The sequence below is a fragment of the Manduca sexta genome, chromosome 22 (assembly GCF_014839805.1).
Source record: "Manduca sexta isolate Smith_Timp_Sample1 chromosome 22, JHU_Msex_v1.0, whole genome shotgun sequence".
Taxonomy (NCBI): Eukaryota; Metazoa; Arthropoda; class Insecta; order Lepidoptera; family Sphingidae; genus Manduca; species Manduca sexta.
Window position 1 is genome coordinate 14,579,490 of NC_051136.1, and position 19,330 is coordinate 14,598,819.

General features: G+C 34.2%; 1 protein-coding gene across 1 annotated transcript; it reads left to right on the forward strand.

Moving 5' to 3' along the window:
* The first annotated feature begins 261 nt into the window (after nucleotides 1-261).
* Nucleotides 262-17,515, forward strand: LOC115453428 (nose resistant to fluoxetine protein 6). Its single transcript, XM_037441524.1, is given in 13 exon segments — nucleotides 262-277; nucleotides 514-683; nucleotides 6,058-6,251; nucleotides 9,996-10,228; nucleotides 10,231-10,277; nucleotides 10,547-10,710; nucleotides 12,055-12,223; nucleotides 12,593-12,786; nucleotides 14,003-14,128; nucleotides 14,541-14,746; nucleotides 15,046-15,188; nucleotides 16,268-16,379; nucleotides 16,721-17,515. Coding segments are annotated over 13 exon segments (1,860 nt in total). The 3' UTR covers nucleotides 16,807-17,515.
* The last annotated feature ends 1,815 nt before the right edge of the window (nucleotides 17,516-19,330 follow it).

The window sequence follows — 19,330 nt, forward strand, 5'->3', positions numbered from 1 at the left end:
TTTGACTAAAGCCATCCAACGTCCAACTTCCCTTCATCGGGGAAGCGAGGGGGATCGGATGCTTCCTTTAAACTCACGTAAACGTTTGTGAAAGGTAATATGGAAATGGAACATTAAATCTCCTTTGATAAGTTTTTCGACTTTTATAACTATTAATCAGTTAACTATTCATAGTATGTCTCCCAGAAGTAGTACTACAATTTGCCGCATTTATTTACAATCTATGTGATAATGTTGCCATATCAAGCTTAAATGCCAACCATGGCCACTCACGGGTGTAATGTAATGTATTAACAACTGTTACAAAATCAAAAACCTATACATATTTTGATTGAATTAGTGGTGAGACATATGACGTCACCGATTTTACGGCCAAGTCCGCTGCTATTACATCAAAGACGATCTCTGACGTTAACTTACCAAAAATCGAAAGCATTTTACGACTCTTTTAGTTAGCTATACTATACGTTGAATCAGCTAGTGCGTCATTAATAGCTAATATTTTCTTTTCAGTGTTCGATGCGTCAGCCAAGTCCCCACAAGGTCTTCTATTTGGCTCCTCGTACCATCTTGGTAATTTCGACGAATGCATCGCTATTCAAGACCCTGGGGATAATGGAGTCACCATCGAGGGACAGTACTGCCTTGCGACTATCAACTGGCAACATGAAGAGGAGAAGAAGGTAAATACATATACCTATTAATAATGAGTGTTGGAAATTAAAGGGAACTTTGTAGTATTCTGGACCGTTATAACAAAGAAATATCTATTTACTTTTCATACACCAGGATATACAAATCTTATTGTATTGCCTCTTCGATTAGTGAAGATTGGCAGACAGCATATTATTGTTTTCTTTTATTCTTTACACGGCGAAATACTTCTACAGCGCTTGCAATCCCCGCCCATTAGTTACTACGATATGACTAACCAAATGAATATTGCAAATTTTGTTTTTTGTTTTCTATTCTTATAAGCTTAAAAAGATAAAACACAAATCAAGGTACCTTCGATAGGTAATACACAAGTGTACACACACAAACACAATATTAGAATGGTTATTTCGATTCGTTTATTAACAAAACCACGTAACGCAGTACAAACGTTGGTGAAATGTATGTAAATAGCCATGTATACAAACAGATTTGTAACTTTGTAATTGATCCCGTTGAGCCAATTTACGACTTTCGCCCCCATGCAATTTACTTCGCGCATTATGTAAAGGCAATTCAAACTTCCCCATCTTAACAAACACGTGTACCGAACAAAGTTCAGGAGATCGATGCCCTGCATTATGGCCGAGTCGAAGTTCCATGCTAATTGAATCGGTTGTCTTTACTTCCTTTCTCATGAGTTGGTGGTTTGCTCAAACGCTTTGTTTAGTTATATATGGGTGTTTAGCTTTGTTGTGTTAGTTTAGTGATTATTCTGTTTGTAATCCAACGCATAAGCTTATTAAATTGTAAAATTTATTTGGATTCTTATTCGAATCAAACATGGGTAAGTAAACATTAAGAAATTACAAATTTTTGGATATTTGATTATATAGTGGATGTGGAACGAGATATTTTTAATATTGACAGATAGTATACTTGTTTATAGAACTTTAGTATAATTAGATAGATTGATTAACTAGTATTAATATTTTGAAAACTATTACAATTCACAGTTCCAGGTTGCCATTAAAAGTTAGTTTAAATACATTTCTTCACATCAATTCTAAAGACTCAAAATGCAATCAACGACACGAAAATTTTCATTTACCAAATTTCTATGAATTGTATTGAAATAAATATGTAAGGCTTCGTCAATTAGGTGCCAATTTCCACACGTAACGTCCGCATAGTGTAAGCGGTTACCGCGCCTTATAAGCAGTGTTACGTAAATCGACAATGTCATGTTTGTCGTCTGTATATTGGTAAGCTTCCAAGTGAATGGATGCTATTGTTTCTTTGGGACTGCATTGAGGCGTCGTTTGATCGGTCTAGAGTATTGCTATCGATCCTGATTTTAGGTCTTGGACTCAAAACATTTATTTTACGATTTTGATTAGTTTTTTTTTGACCGGAGAGTTATAAATTCGTCCCCGTAATAAAACAGAAAATAGAGATAAGAGACCTTACAGGTTCAATTGAGTTCGATGCATGGAGATTGTTCGCAATAATTCTATGGATTTAAATAAATAATGACGTCTCTAAAATATTGGATGATCCTTCTGAAAACCGCAATGTCCGTCTTATCGGAACACGTTAGTGCACACTCATTGGGTTTTGGGGAAATAGATTCTAAACTTCATAATTTTTCTGTACAAAAGTACCACAGTACTTTGTATTTATGGAGATGGCCTGACTTTTATGAAATCTAACACTTACTTACACATGTCACATTTCTCTATGGTGTTACATTGCGGAGTATATAATGCAACTCATCCGCATCATCACGAGGCGATAATACTTAAAGTAACTAAATATGATTTTTGTGGACATTTATATTTGTATTTAATACTGTATTAGCAGTATCTGAAGATATATTTTGTTTTAAGTGCTAATGAGTTGTTAATAGGAGATACGTACTTTGAACTTGCGTTTACGTCACACGTTCAAAATTTCGATTTGCTAATTTAATCAAGTTAGGTATTATGAAGTATCAATTTTAGGAATTTGATCATTTGATTTTAGGACCTTTTTAAATATGTTTATGTATGACATGTTTTTCAATTGGTAAAGACCAAAATGATCACTGCCATTAATATTATAATTTACCAGCAATTTGATAATTTATTTTTTTTACTTTAAACCATTTAACGTAAGCAATAAAGTGGTAGAACGATGATTAGTTTCAAGACGTTTTAATACTTAATATTGGCAAAAGATCGCGTTCTACTAACTTCTTAGTAGCGTAGTGGTATGGCTTGCGTGGTACCACCACCGCTGTGAGGTCCCAGATTCGAATCTGGGCTCGGGGAACATGATATTGGGTTTTTCTGCTCAGTATCAGCGCTGAGCTTGGAATTTATACTCGATATATAGCAATAGACCCGTCCTCTATCAATCATGGGATAGAACACACATCTATCTTTATTATTACTGTATATTGATCAAAATGTGAATATATAAATATAACAATACCAGTCCTATAAAATAATGTCCTATTACTATGTACGAGCCTCCTCTAGTACTGAAAGGGCCTTATCCACCACGTTGAACTAATGCGGGTTAAAAAACTTCACATATCCTCGAAATTCTTTATGGAGAATTTCTCAGGTATGCAGGTTGCCACACTATGTTTTCCTTCACCATTAAAGCAACCGACAATCCACTAAAAATGTGGTATTTTTTGTGTATATTCATGTCCTTGGGCAGTCTACAAATTATGCTAATTATCATTGTTTTGTCGACATCATACGCTTTTTATCTGTCTGTACGTACTTTTTCTATTTTGGTGTTTTTGCATTATTTCTTTTAAGAATGTTTTTAGATGTTTATTACTTTGCACGTCGCCTCTAAATCTTTTGTGTGGGTAGTCAACTAAAAGTTGAAATGAGTTTTGCAAATAAGAGCTATTTTTGGGTAAAAGATATATAGATAATATATCCTTTGTGACCTCAATAGTCTAGGTACAGATAATTCTTAAATCAAACCTACAAATCCTTTCAGTTTTATGACAGGACTCATTCAACGCATGTATAAAAGTAACCTCCGCATTTTATTCGGCTTAAATTTCAAGTCCAAGAAATTATAGTTCGTGTTACCTGTTTCTTTAATTAGTTTGAGCATATATAAAAATTCAATTTTAGTTGATATCCCAAAACAACGAACAACTTTTGGTGTCTCAATATTCTCATGTTTGCGGATCAGACAATTGATTTTTTCAAGCAGGGTTCATACCATCGGCTTGTGTTGCCGCTGGCACATAGCCTATAATATATAGCCTAGGAAAACTTAGTAAGTTCGTCCAATAACTAGGCATGGTAAGACTTAAATTACTTTCGTGGTGATAAACGCAAAGCGGTACCAGTTACCACAAAATGGACTGTAATCCAAAATTTTGGGTGTAGTTGTTACCGACGGGTGTAGACGTTTATCAGGCGCGTTGTTTGTGTTATTACCACTCACACAGCTATTTCAGTGTACACACTAGAAACGTCTATATCTACCTTAGAAAGACCCTTGCGCTTCTAAAGCCCTTATGAGACGCAGGTCTTACATAATTTTTTGGCTCTTTCCTATAGCTTCCGCCCTTAGAGAAAATCCGTAGCTATGTCAATGGTCATCATAATCATACAAAGGTGGCACGGGTCTAGAGATTCCTATGAGTCATTAAAATGTAAACGACATATCTATTCTGGGCTTTTTGAACTTGCCCGAGCTACGTGAGATAATGTGGTGAATTAATAATTCCATGTCAGTACTCATCGCTGATGTCGGTTGCCGATTGTCGCTTTCTGTGGTTGGTTTTTCCCAATACAAATATTTATTTTCGACTACAGACGACGGGACGCTTCCGCAATTGTGGTTGAAAAGGTGTTATATCTTGCGAATTGTCATAATTTGCTTAAACGCCTACTAATATTTCTAACGAAATTAGTAAAATCAAACAATTTTGACATGAGTAATATTTAAATGAAAAATTTTGTCATTCAAGTTCCCCATGATGAATTTGTACCGTTATAATAATGTTAATTTGAATACTTGAATATGTCGTAACTTCCTCAAAAGTATTAATAGACTAGAGCGATTGTAATTAATTAACTATCGAGATAAATGTTGCTGGTTTGATCTGATTTGTCTGACTTTTAAATATTTAATTGTGAAATAATAATGTATTCGTGATCAATTATATGATACTATATTATATTCTTGCCTGCCTTGGTGGCCTAGTTGTATTGCATGACCGGTACAATAGTGCTCTGAGGTTCTGGGTTCGAATCCCGGGTCGGGCCAAGTGATATTTGGGTTTTTCTGCTCAGAATCAGCCCGGAGTCTGGAATTTGTGCCCGATATGGCGATAGGTTCGCCCCCTATCACATCATGGGACGGAACATACTTGGCGAAAAGTGGGTGCCCTAGTTGCGCCTCATACCCCTTCGGGGATAAATGCGTGATGTTATGTATGTATGTTATACTCTTATCACTAAATAAAAATTGCTAGTGGAGGTTAATTTTTGTTGATAGCCAGATTAGGCATCAAATTCTAGTCACGTAGGATCGATTCCTGGATAGAGATCTATCAGTTTAGTGCTGAATATAAATCCTGTTTGCTTCATGAATATTAAAATTTTGGTTAGTACTCTTCGTTCGTTCCTTATTCACATATTTTTCTATGGCAAATTGATGGGGTGGACTTAATGTGAAGGATAGTTGTACCCAGCTTCCTTCTTTGGAATACCAGCACAACTTTTTTAGTACTAGTGGTCGTCGAATAGTCGAAATTCCACCGTCGAATTTGAAATATTCGTAACATATTATACATAAATTTAATATGACGAAATTTTAAAGGCAGAAATATCCATGATTATTAATTATTTTTACATTTTTCTTTCAACTGCGAGAACTAATCACTAACTAGACGTGAATTTAAATTCTTTACTTGCCAATACTTGTTTAGTTACCCAGATTAAAGCCGAAACAAAATGTATGAAAATGGACCTTGAGCTACCACCTTAAATTTAAATTTAAGCTATTAGAAACAAACAAAGAACATATCCAATCACACCAATTTGTGTGATCGGAGTGGGCCTCATACTTTGAGCTTTAATGTGGGCAGCATAAATAGCTTTTCGTCCATTCCAGTATCGGAAGAGGCTAAGGGTTTATTAAAAAAATATTGTGATTTTATAAAAATTTAGTAGGCATGGATAAAAGTGGACGTACAGAGCGACATAGTCGTGAAATAACGACCAAGCTCCTTAAATAAAAAAAAAAATCACACCAATCACTAATTATTTCATTCAAAATATTGTCTGATCATACGTCGTTTATAAACTGCGTATACTGCACGAGTTACGAAGAAATCTTACCTCAACCTTAACTTAATACTAATTATATTAATTCCAGGTTCGAACCGGGCGCGGTGAGACGTTGCGTTGGGCGGTTTGCGTTCCCAATGGCTGCAACGCTAACTCCGTCCAGAGCTTTGTAAGCAGCGTCCTTTCTTACACGGTTGGGAAGAACACTGGAGTTGATGTCACCGAAAGAGACTGTTATACCAGAAGACCTATGTCCATCACTAATTTGGATGTCGGATTTTTGTAAGTCATAAAGTTCTGTTCTATTAGATTTCTTTAGTAATAATATTCAGCCCATGTATGATTTTCTTGTTGAGTTCGGCTGATACCGCTTTCGTCCACTAATCTGTTTTAGTGCAGGTAAATAGTCATTGTCTATCTGCTAGATTTTCATGGTGAAGTTTACTTTTAAACCTATGTTTAATGAACCATTCATACTATGTAACTTAGAAAAATCTGTAGTATCTTGGGGGATGAGATAAAACATACGACTTCCGTCTAGAGTCCGTATCATACCCTACCAAGGCATCGCAATGAGCTCTTTTAAGTAGATAAGGTGTGCGGGAAATACAAGCCTTTATTTGGCTGAATTCTATTCGTGATGTTTATGGTCAGGACCGTTCACTTACAAATTCCTGGTTATATTGACGCTAGTACTTGATCAATTGGAAAAATTCTAAAGAAGTAGAGTATTCATCATCAATCAATCAGCCTATTGCTGTCTATTACTGAATGTAGGCCCCCCTAAGTGAGCGGCAACCGTTCTGGCCTTGAGCAGCCTGCATCCATCCGCTACTCACCGTCTTTTTCACCAAACTTAAATATGTTTTTAATTTTGAAAAAGTCTATGATGGCAAATTAAGTTCTTTTACGATTATTTACAATAGCTATGGCGTGGGCTACGCCCGCGTGAAACTGTTTTTCCGGGATAACTTTCATGCGAGCGAAGCCTCGAGCAGAAGCTAGTTCATCATAAATTGTTTGCCACTTGTCTTTCCCCATTTCAATACAGAGCGTTTTACAGTTATCCAGCAGTAGTAGTTTACTATGCTCTTATAAATTATTTAACAAAAACGAATATAAAACATAGAACCTGGTCATTGTCAGCTCAAAATCTCTACATAATCATATTTATACTGTCTAAACAAAACCAGGTCATAATTTACGCATCTTTTATTAAGAAGTTTCTAAAGATGACAGACCATTGTTTATAATACAAAAAAGCGTCGGAGTTTTTTTATTCTACTTTAAAAACGTTGCATAAATCACGAGCCAGCTGGCCGACTGTATGATATATCTTCATTTTTCAAGGGATTTCGGTGGTATAATCGTCTGGGGCATTGTGACGTAGAGACGAAAATCCGCTACATTTTGAATGTAATTACTGCGAGTGTGAATTTTCGTAGATTGTGATAAACGATCCCAGTCTAATTTTGTTTTGATGGTTATTTAATACTAGCTTTTGCTCGCGGCTCCGCCCGCGTTATAAAGTTTTTCAAGCTAAAGTTTTCCGTTATAAAAATAGTAGTTTCCCGGGAGCCTATGTTCTTCCCAGGGTCTCAAACTGTCTCCATACCAAATTTCATCTTAATACGTTGGGTAGTTTGTTATATTATTTAGAACTTTTTAAGTGAAACAATCCCGTCATACATCATTGTTGCATAACTTTAACCGTTTACGCAGCGCAGGCAACGGAAGCTCTCAAAACTCATAATTTTCCCCGTTTTTGCAACATGTTTCATTACTGCTCCGCTCCTATTGGTCATAGCGTGATGATATATAGCCTATAGCACTCCAGGAACAAAGGGCTATCCAACACAAAAAGATTTTTTCAGTTCAAACCGGTAGTTCCTGAGATTAGCCATAACTGCTCCGCTCCTATTGGTCATAGCGTGATGATATATAGCTTATAGCGGTCCACAAATAAAGGGCTATCCAACACAAAACGAATTTTTCAGTTGAAACCGGTAGTTCCTGAGATTAGCCATTACTGCCCCGCTCCTATTGGGTATAGCGTGATGATATATAGCCTATAGCACTCCACGAACAAAGGGCTATCCAACGTAAAAAGAATTTTTCGGTTTGGACCGGTAGTTCCTGAGATTAGCGCGTTCAAACAAACAAACAAACAAACAAACAAACAAACAAACAAACAAACAAACAAACAAACAAACTCTTCAGCTTTATATAATAGTATAGATTTTCGTTGAAGATATACGTTATTGCATTTACATATTTATGTATTTGTTAATAGCCTGTATTATTCTTTTGTAATAGAAGTTGTTTATCTTTATTTGGTGACGTGAAACATTTGTTATAAATGAATTATGCACCCTCTTCTATAACCGCTTTTAAATTTATGTTACTCTATTTAAAAACATCTAATTAAGTTCTAAGTAATCTAGAGATTTTAAAATTAGAATAATCATTTAAAGATATAAATATCGTACGTTTTAACTCGAATAATCTTTGAGTGTTTCTACCATTTTAACAACTATTTGTTTTTATTACTGAGAAATGGAATTCAGTAACTAAGCTACAAACTCCACGGTTCATCCTAAATCAGTAATGTTATACCAACATTTGAAACTTGTTCTTCGTCAGAGATTTGTACAAGAGGTCAGTTACTAACAATAACGCCCGTTTTGTTATACATTTAATGGAGGTTCCGACAATAGTGAAATTAAAAACCATTAACAGGGTAGTTTAAAAACGCTCCCTTGGTCCAGTAGAAATGTATGATTGTAGAATGGATTCGATTCTCAGGTCGGGAAATACTTTGTGCAAGTTTTTTAACACTTTAAAGGGGGATGATATCGTGCTGGCGCTGGTCGTGAAAATTAACTCAAATATTTCTGCAAAAATATTTTCTGGAATATTTCCTCGACCTCATTCTATACTAGTATAAGGAGATAGAAGGATAGAAACAGAAGTCAGGACTATATTGTGAGACTGTTGGGTTTCACTAAAACTCCATTAATTGAAAATAACTTCTCTTATAATACGCAAAGATACACACAGGAATAAACACACTTGTTCCAAGAAGCTCCTCAGCCACTTTTGACGTATTATGATTGATGTTATATTCGGTAGATAATGTTTCTTTTTCATTAATACTTCTGATAAGTTATTTGGAATATTTTAGGAAAATTGTATAGGGTATCAAAGACAATAAAGTTATCAGTATATAGTCCTATGAAGCATTAATTTATTAGCAAGAAACTGTACGTCTGTCGCATTGGTATAAGAATTTTAAGTCAGCATGGCTAGTCGAGAATGAAGTGTCATTAAAGTCTTAGGTTAAAACATTTTGAGGAATCTCACATACCTAAAAAGTTTTCTATAAGAATTTGCGGGTATGAGAAGTCTGCCAAACCGCACTAGGCCAGTGTCGTGGTCTAAAGCCGTGCCCAGCAGTGAGACAGTATACAATACAGAGCTGGTATTATGATTATTAAAGTCCTTAAGTACTTAATTTAATGTGAGTTTTAGTGTTGGATAGTTATTTGAGGTCTCAATTAGAACCTCTGATTAACTTAAGACGTAATTAGATCTTTGCTTTATGCATATTAGTTCGACCTACAACGTTGTCGGTGAGTTAATTTCAAATCATAGTTACACTATGAATGGCTTAAAAACTTATAGATTTTCACGCAAATATAATTCATTTTATTTGCAAGATTTACAAAAGATTTATTTGGTTTAAAGTGGGTTTAAGATGGTTAAATATGCTTCATGAATATAAAGAATAATGTATTGGAAAGTTTTGCTCAGATTTCCATACTTCGGCATGTGTTTTCTGCATTAATCCGTTTTATATACGGGTGTTGGATGACTTAATTTTGTTTAGGGAGTTAAAATCGTCTGTGAATATTTTATTTTGTAGTTAAAAATACAGTATGATCACTTCGTCTAACTTTACGATTGGGAATATTTGTGAAATATATTAAGGTATAGCCAAATAAATATAAAATTATTTTTTTACAGATCTTTGATCCTGGTGTTCATGGCTATTTTATTCCTAAGCACACTGTTCGAGATTGTCACCGTTTACATGGGAAAGAAGAAGGAATCTGCTATCAAAGATCTTATCATCTCCTTCTCCGTCATTAATAATGTAAAGAAGATCATCTCCACCAAGCAAAATTCGAGTCTTGGGCTGGAGTGTGTTAATGGCATCAAGGCTTTGGCCATGATCTTCATCTTGGCCGGTCATGCTTGTCTTTTATTGCCAGTGGACCTGTAATGGATGCTGCTGCTTGGGATCGGGTAATATATCATTTATAATATAAAATACATTTTTTTTAATTTAACATCTTCTTCTTCTTTTACCTTTAATTAATTTATACTTGATGAGTTCAGGATAGTCTTGATGTGTTAATTTAATTATGTATGTAAGTTTAAAAATTTTATATGCTTTTCTAAACTAATTGATGGAATCAGTATTGACATTACAACTAACTACAATATACAACAATACATCTTCCATTCTTCACATGTTATCTGTAGTCAAAATGAAACTATTGTTTTTATTGCAGTTAGTTCGAGATCCAGTGAATGGATTCATGTTGAACAATGCATTGTTGGTGGATACGTTCCTTTTGCTCAGCGCTTTCCTGTTCAGTCGACTTCTACTTCTAGAACTGGACAAGAGACGAGGAAGGCTTAATGTTATACCTATTCTAGTCTTTAGATATATAAGGTAAGAATCTTTTGTATTTTATGCGACTGTTTTGTTGCTCAGGTATAGGACGACACAATATATCGACTGCGGTCATTAAAGCATCGTTATTGGAAGAAATACCGTAGTATTATAGAGAAGGTTTTATCTTATATAGCTTAATAGTCTAACATTAAATAGCTACCATGATCTGCTGACGTCACAACTGAAAAGCAAAATTAACAATATAAAACATCAACAACTACGAAATAAAAAAAAATCAATCCAGAATATAAAATACAATTTAGAGATGCAAAACACTCCATTGCTCCGGGCGCTGTTCGCCATTACCAGTCGAATTGTACTATACTGCAATTGATAATACAGTTCCAAACTTATCTTTAACTAAAGCGTTGAATTCCACCGAGACTCGGCAACGTGATGCGATTGTGTCTAGTATTGTGCTCGTTTTAAGGACATCGTTGCTTTAGTTATCTTAGTTTGCAATGGCGATGTCTGAGTAGACTGAAAAAAATACGATAGTACTAAGCAATGTTTAAATTTCCTTGATGGATCACTTTTTTAAAAAGTATTTTGTTTAGTATTCAATTTGTCTAAATGAAATCCTTTAAATGATGAGACGCGCTTGCCGTACATCTGATGGTAAGCGAAACGACCGCTCATAAACAGTAAAACACCATTCAACACCTTGAATTACAAAGTATTGTTTGGTATTCCACTGTACTCGCCATCCTAAGGCATGAGATGTTAAGTCAAATCCAAATTTTCGAAGATTAGCGAGTGTTAACAACAGAGAAGTTTACTACTATGCTTAAAAATGTGAGATGGTCATTTCTACTTATATTTTATAAATAATATAGGAATACTGAGAATTATGCTTATGTATTAACAATTTCAATAAAAAAATTGTATACAATATTTTTTTTAAAAAAATCGCAAGTCATAATAATTTGAGCTAACATCGTGTGTATTTTCGTAGATTTCGTGGATATATTCGTAGATGTTACGTAAATATTGTATATTGTAATTTTATATGTCGACTGTTCGACATCAAGAATAGTTAATAAGGTTGTTTGTAGATATAAGATGATACTCGTGTTAAATGTTTCTTCCTTATTTTTAAACGAGTTATCAAAAGGCCTAAGAACAAGTTCCATCGAAAATATTAATTAAAAATTCAAATATTTGACTTTTTTAAGACATAAAAATCGATTTACCAAGGTTAAATAAGTAATTAAATAATTTAAAAAGAGCACTTATTACTGACAATTTGGATTTCCTCACTGGACAAGTTAATTTTTATTGTATGTCGTATTTAGGGGAAGCATATGAGTGATAATAAAGAACATATTATCTTTCTTCTAGGGTAACTCCATCTTACTTAGTGGTGATGCTGTTCTACATGACATGGTTTCCCAAGATGGGAGAGGGCCCGTTATGGGAAGATCGTTTGTTGCTCGAACAGGAGCGTTGCATGACCTCATGGTGGACGAATATTCTTTACATTAACAACTATGTGAACACTGATAAAATGGTAAGTCAAAACTGGAACAGATGTTGCGAAAATTTTTAATAACTTTAATTAAAGGAGCATTTATTTTTATGTTACTGTAGGTATTTGTGTATGGTTTATTAATATAGCATAGATACACAATAATATACCGATCAATGTAACTAGCTTAAAAAGTAACATAAATTAAGTAAAATTTGTAACCAGGTCTATGAAATTATAGAGTCTCTTTATTAACACTGGATTATTTGGTGAACCATGAACTGCAACATGTTTGTCAAAATAATGTTTGCCAGAATTAACATTTTATGATACAACACTTGCAAAAAGGCTAATTATAATCAAGAATTTTAAGTAACACATGTACTTATATTATTAAAACATCTTTTTCAGTGTATGTTCCAATCCTGGTATCTATCAGTCGATACGCAGCTGTTCTTCGTCGCTCCCATATTCATCTACAGCGTTTGGAGGTGGAGGAAATTTGGATTCATCCTGATGGCTTTTGGAATCGTCGTGTCGCTGATGATCCCAGCCATAATCACATATCGTGACAAGTTGGACCCAACTTTGCTGTTTTATGCCAAGTAAGTGAAATAGAAGCATGAATAAATTAAAATATAAATGTGAAATAACAAGAATAATTTAAAGCTCTTCAGATATGCGAAGAAGTGTCATGACTGCATCGTAGATTAATGTAACTTAGAGTTTTATGATGTGTATTTGTAAATCGTATCTTAAATAAAGGTGGCTACCGACTAAAGAACTACAAAAAAGTCTCAATTTACCCACTACATCGGGTACACCCGGGTGACATAAAAAAAAAATATTTTTCCAGGCAGTTGTGTTCTAAATGTGATAACAAGCACTGGCTTCTAATTGATATAATATTATTATCCATAAACTATTAATGTTTCCTAGTTAATCTTAAAAATCATTTCAATTACAGTCGTATTTCATTTAACTGAAAGCTCGTTGATGATCAAAACAGTTCACAAGTGATCACAAATCGAAAACCATTTATGCTGTTTGATGTAGCGGTATTTGATTAGTAGCAATTTTGGGAATTACATGAATATGGAGCGTATTATAATCGGTTGAATGGTGTTCCATGTTATACCATTTAAAGTTTGCATAGAATTATATTTATAATTGTAAAACTACATTGAATTGTTGCACATAAAATAACGTCTTAATAATTGTTTTATAAGTTAAACTAATATAAAAAAATTGGAAAGTTTTTAATTAGTAAAATCATAAACTGGTGAACTAATTTGCATATTTGACATATAGAACAAGTCCTAGATTAACGTATCAACAAATTTTCTCAAAAAAGTGCATAATGGTACGTTTATTTTAGAAAACGATTTAACACGGGCTTAGCCGCAAGCAAAATCAAATTTTATATAATAGTAGGGCATAACCGCAAGACACTTTTGTTTTCAATAAATGGTAACTGATGATTTGGTAGTATAATTTATAGAAATTGATTTAACTGAATGTGATAGTCTAGCGGTTGTTCTTTTCTAAAGAAATTTGTTAGATTAATTCAGTTTAATAATATAATAATAATAACACCAGCCGTGTATTATATACTGCCCACTGGTGAGCACAGGCCTTCTCTACTACTGAGAGAGTATAGGCCTTAGTCCACAACGCGGAGGTAGTGCATATTGGTAGACTTCACATACCCTCAAAATACTTTTTGTAGTAAAAAAGTAAGTTTCCTCACCATATTTTTCTTCACCGTTAAAAGAGGTCAGGTTGAAAAAGACGTATTTCATTAATTCTCGTTTGTTACAGAGAATTCACAGACATCGTGTCCAATTTTTATTTTAAAGAAGCGTACATCAAGACGCACATGAAAATGATAACTTATTTCTTGGGATTGTTGACTGGATACGTGCTACATCGGATTCAATCAGAAAAGTAAGTATTCATTATGTATTTCTTACATATAACAAGAGCTAGTTAGGCTTTGCTATGCAGAACAATCTTTTGATGATCCAGATTTTTTCTAATAATTTCAATATTTACCATTTGTAATGATAATAATTATGCAGTAAGAAGAAGAATTACAACACTGGTTGAGGTTTAGTTTCGATAAAAAAATTGTAATCTTTGAATTGATTTTGACGTAATTATTATCATTCGAACATAGAATGCGAATAAAATATAATATTATCAATAACCGTTATCAATACTGGCAATTGTATGATGACCCTCGCCATCCTGTGACATCGAATGCGAAGTTTTAATCAGAATCTATTTCGATACTGACACAATCATTAATTTCCCTACTGTCTAATTCCTTAGGTTTGATAATTTATTTTACTTTCAGCTACCAGTTGTCTGCTACGCTGAAGTCCTTCGGGTGGACGATCAGCACCATTCTCGGCGCAGTGACCACCTTCTCTGTCAGCATATTCTACCAAGAATGGTACCAGTACAGCAGTCTTGAAGCAGCCGCTTACATCTCCCTGCATAAAGTCGCCTGGGGCATCGCCAATGGATGGTTGATCATCGCCTGTGCCACTGGCAATGGTGGTAAGTTTTTACCGAATTCTTTAACTTCTATATGGGATCTGGCGGACTATGCTTTTCACGCATGTAGTAGAAAGGAATTGACGTTTGCATTGAATTAAAAACAGGGATTCAGTCATCATTATTATCAGCCGATAACAGACTACGGCTTGACAGAGGTCTGCCTAATACACGCCACTTTATTGTCTCTGGCTTGTCGAAACCTATGACCTTCAGTAAATTGTCATTCCAACCAGCTGGAGGCTTGCTACACAACGCTTGCCGATTCAGTATACTTTTCTAATTTCTGAATAATTTTTTAGGTATTCTTGGCAAGTTGTTATCCTGGAAATTCTTAGCTCCGATGTCCAGGCTAACCTTCTGCGCTTATCTGGTCAACGGTATTGTCGAGTTGTACTACGTTGGACAGTTAAGGCATCCGATGCATATCACATTCTTTACTGTGGTAAGTTTGAAAATTTCATCACGCCATCGATGTTAATGGTCTAGGTTTAAGGTCTTGGTATGGTTACCTTCTAGAATAAAATAAAGCTCCTTCCGAGAGACGTTGGCTTACATTACAGAAAAAAAGCTCATTACAGAAGATAATGTTTTAGTCAACATTTAGGCGAGTTACACAGATCTAGTGATAGGAAAATGGTATAGTAATAGAAAAGGAAAACATGTTTAAGATCTACTTTAAAGAATGCGGAACTAGCTATTAGGCCTTGGCAACCTCAGTGCTAAAAAGTAGAAATCGGATATTTTTTGTTATATTTAATTTATATATTTGGCGCCGTAAGCACTTAATGCTTTTAGTGGCAGGTGTATGGTCTTATTTAATTTCACGAAGATTCGAATAAATACTTGCGTAATAACCCTAAACTATACAAAATTTGTTTTGTATTCGTTACTTGATTCTTTGGCGCCAAGAGGAAGCCGCTTCTTGTTAATTAGAGAGCATCCGTTTCCTTAACGAAAACTTTCTATATCTTGTATCGGGTAGAATAGGAAGCTCCCTGTAATTAGGGTCTTTGACGAAGTTTATTTTTGCTTGTAAAATACAGTCACGTATTTCACGAACGAGAAATAATGTTTACACCGTATATTAGATGTATTCAAGACTTTACGGCTAGAAAATTGAGACCAGCCATAATTTTTTTTATTTAAATTGAATGATGTCCCATAAACAAATGTAAAACCATACAGAACTGTGTATTACAAAGTACGTGACACTCTACTACGCTCGGCATGAGATCTACTAAGTTTGGTCTCATGTTTAATAGTTACGCTAGCTACAATATCCTTCAAATCAGAACATAACAGTGCATTAACACTGCCTCTTGGCGGTAAAAATAAATATTGCTGTGGTAATGATTCAGACTGCACCTCGTATACGAACGAATTAGTTTATCAGTACTGGATCTTATTTGATGTTTTTGCTAAAGAATTACATATCTCTTATTAGACTATAAATAATTTATTCCAAAAGGTATGGTGCGGGTTGGGTTAGGAGATTATTTAACCTGAATTGCATTTTTTTAGGCAGCGTCGGCGATCTCCCATATAATATTGACATTCGTCCTTGCCATGATGCTGTGTATAACATTCGAGTCGCCGTTACATGGGATAGAAAAAATACTGCTAAAAATGTTCGGTAAGTTATTTTGATTCCAATAACAAGGAGTAATAAAGTTTCTAATCCAAGCAAGCATCTACATGTTTGTTTGGATTAGATAAATCTACATTTACTATTGCTGTTTAGATTAAACATAGAAGAAGCCTTAGTAATCGGAGCGTTAATTTAGATTTATTGTTTTGTTTTAAGACTTTTTGTGTCAATATTAAATTATAATTATATATACTTGTAAAAGGTACCTATTACGCCTTCTCAAAACGGATCCTAAAGGACGTGGCATCATATTATTTTTGAGTCGACTTCTCCCTTACATTTCGAGTTTGACCGTAAAATATTTAATGCATTAATTTTCATTGCAGCCGGACCAAAAAGAGACAGCGATAGTAGCAGAACCGATTCTGGAGAATCATCGAGAAATACTAGTCAATCCAAACTAGATTCATAGCGTTTTTAAATGTAGATATTGACGAAACGAAACGTGTGTTAGTTATATTATCAGGTGCTATCAACTAGTTGGTTGACTAGTTGACCAATTCTCTGCAAGTCGATCAACCAGTTCGTATACTGCACTTGCATTATTTAGGTTCGTCCTGTCATGGGATGGACCGTACATGCAGAATAGTGGATAACTTGGTTGCATCTTCAGGGATATAAGGCGTTTTTTGAGCCTGCCTACATAATGATTTCATGTCTTTACGCGAATGTTAGACTTTCTACTAAATACAATTGTAAATATTGTAAATGTATGTACATTATATAGTACTTTAGAATACTCAGGTATTTTTGTAGTGTTTGCATGTGGTGTGGTGTTAATGCTTTGTTGATGTGTGAAATTAGTTGTGGTTATGAGAAATGTAAATATCTATAGTTTTATTATACCAAAATGTATTTTTCTACCTTGTTAATGCAATATAGGGTGTTCCAAAGGCTTCTTTCTGTTAGTTATATTTTAAAATGTAAATGATTTTCGTATAATATTTGACTCGACTTATAAATGCCATTATATTTTTTAACTGTGTATTATAGTTTATGTAGTCAATCAGAATCTTTGTTGCAATGTTAACAAATTAGTCGAAACGTTTTCTGGAACACCCTTCTTGCTGTCCTGAGGTTGGTTTTATTTAATAGCGACATCTGTTGGTATACGAGGAAAATTATAATTAGTTATATTATTTGTAGATGGCGCTGTTTTATATTATATTTTACTTAGGTTCTCAGTGTTAGTTTCTCGAAAGTTTGTACAAACTCTGAATAATTTTAGAGAAATATTTAACTAACAGTACGAAAGAAATATGATCTAATACTTTTGAATAAATAATTTAATGAATACTTTTTATCTCACAAATTTATTGTGATTTAGCTTTGCAATCTACACCTCTATTATTTATTTTTGACCAACGTTGGAATACACTAATCTCTCAGCTTGTAGTTTAGGCAAATATTTACCCAACATTGGATAAACGCGCCGTTTTTCATCCAAATAGGGAAGGGTTGGCGCCATCGATCGGCTTACCGTCCGCAACTTTGTCATTTTGTTTGCTATACGAGTTGTTTATGTTGACTCTGCTTAGTGTTTGACTCAGAGTTTTTTTTACTAATCTGCAATATTTGAGCCAATATTGGTTGTGTTACACAGACCAATTACATTGGCATATTTACAACAATAGATTGAAATGACGTGTGTATTTATTATCACACAAAATAATTTAATCTAGGTTTGGGTCTGGAAGATTTAACCTATAAAATTTTAGCCCTAAAATATTCTGGTCAATACTTGGCGTAAGCTATAACACTCTTTTGGATGTCTCGATAAACTTATAAAGCGTAATTTTAAAGAGAAAAAATTTAATTTATCCAGTAAATAGCAACGTGCGCATGACCTTACGTTTTAAATATCTCATTACATCAACAATCATGTAAATACGTGCCTTAAAATTTGGAAATAAAGACCCAAATCGATGCACTTAATTGCCAATAGATAATAACAATTTACGAGGCGGGAAATACGCGAGTTCAAATCCCATTTAAACGTTATTTATGGTTTGCTAATTCACTAATTTGAAAACAAACTATGGCATTATTTATTCAAAAGTGCAGAGGCCTGTGATTCGGCACGTAATGAGGTTAAATGTTTATTTGATTGCTTTATATTATTTTTTGTACCTCGGTTGTATACTGATTTTTATAATAAAAGGATATGTTATATTTTGTTGTTTTAAATTTTTATGCCTTTTTTATCAGTTGCTTCAGTTATCATTATCATAGGACATGAAATATTATAGAATGTATAAGAAAAAATGGGTTTACACTATTGAATGACGATTGTTGAGCAAGAATATACTGTAAAATAAATAGATTTTAATGTTGTCGGCGATAAAAATTTACCTCACCTGGGTTCCTAAATCAAGTAATTTTTATGTGGTATCCTAGATCTACAAGACTCAGTACCACATTTCTCAAATCCGACAAAAAACATTATTACATTCTCCACAACAAAATGATATCGCATGCATACTTTTCGTCTCTAGTAAGTTCTTGATAATTTGTAAAGGCATGAAGCCAACGATCCCTTTGCACGTTGCAGATTTTACAATCCGTACATGGGAGCTAGAGGTATGCTTGAAATACGCTCCTCAATTACATCTAATTTGACGCACTCTGAGCTAGTGCCATAACATCAACCGTGTACAGATGCCTCAAGGTAAAATATTAAATAGATTTCGAATTTTACTATCAGATCAGTGACTCATTGATAACATTATTCATTGTATAAGGTTTCGAACCCGCAACATTTATATATACATTTAGATATATCTGTGCTGGATGTTTGATTATGTACAGCGCTGACTGAACTGACTGACTGACTGACTGACTGACTGACTGAAACTGAACTGAAACCTATGACGCAAGAACTATTGGGCATCACGTACACGCTGTCAAATTATTGTCGAAATACACTACGCTACAAT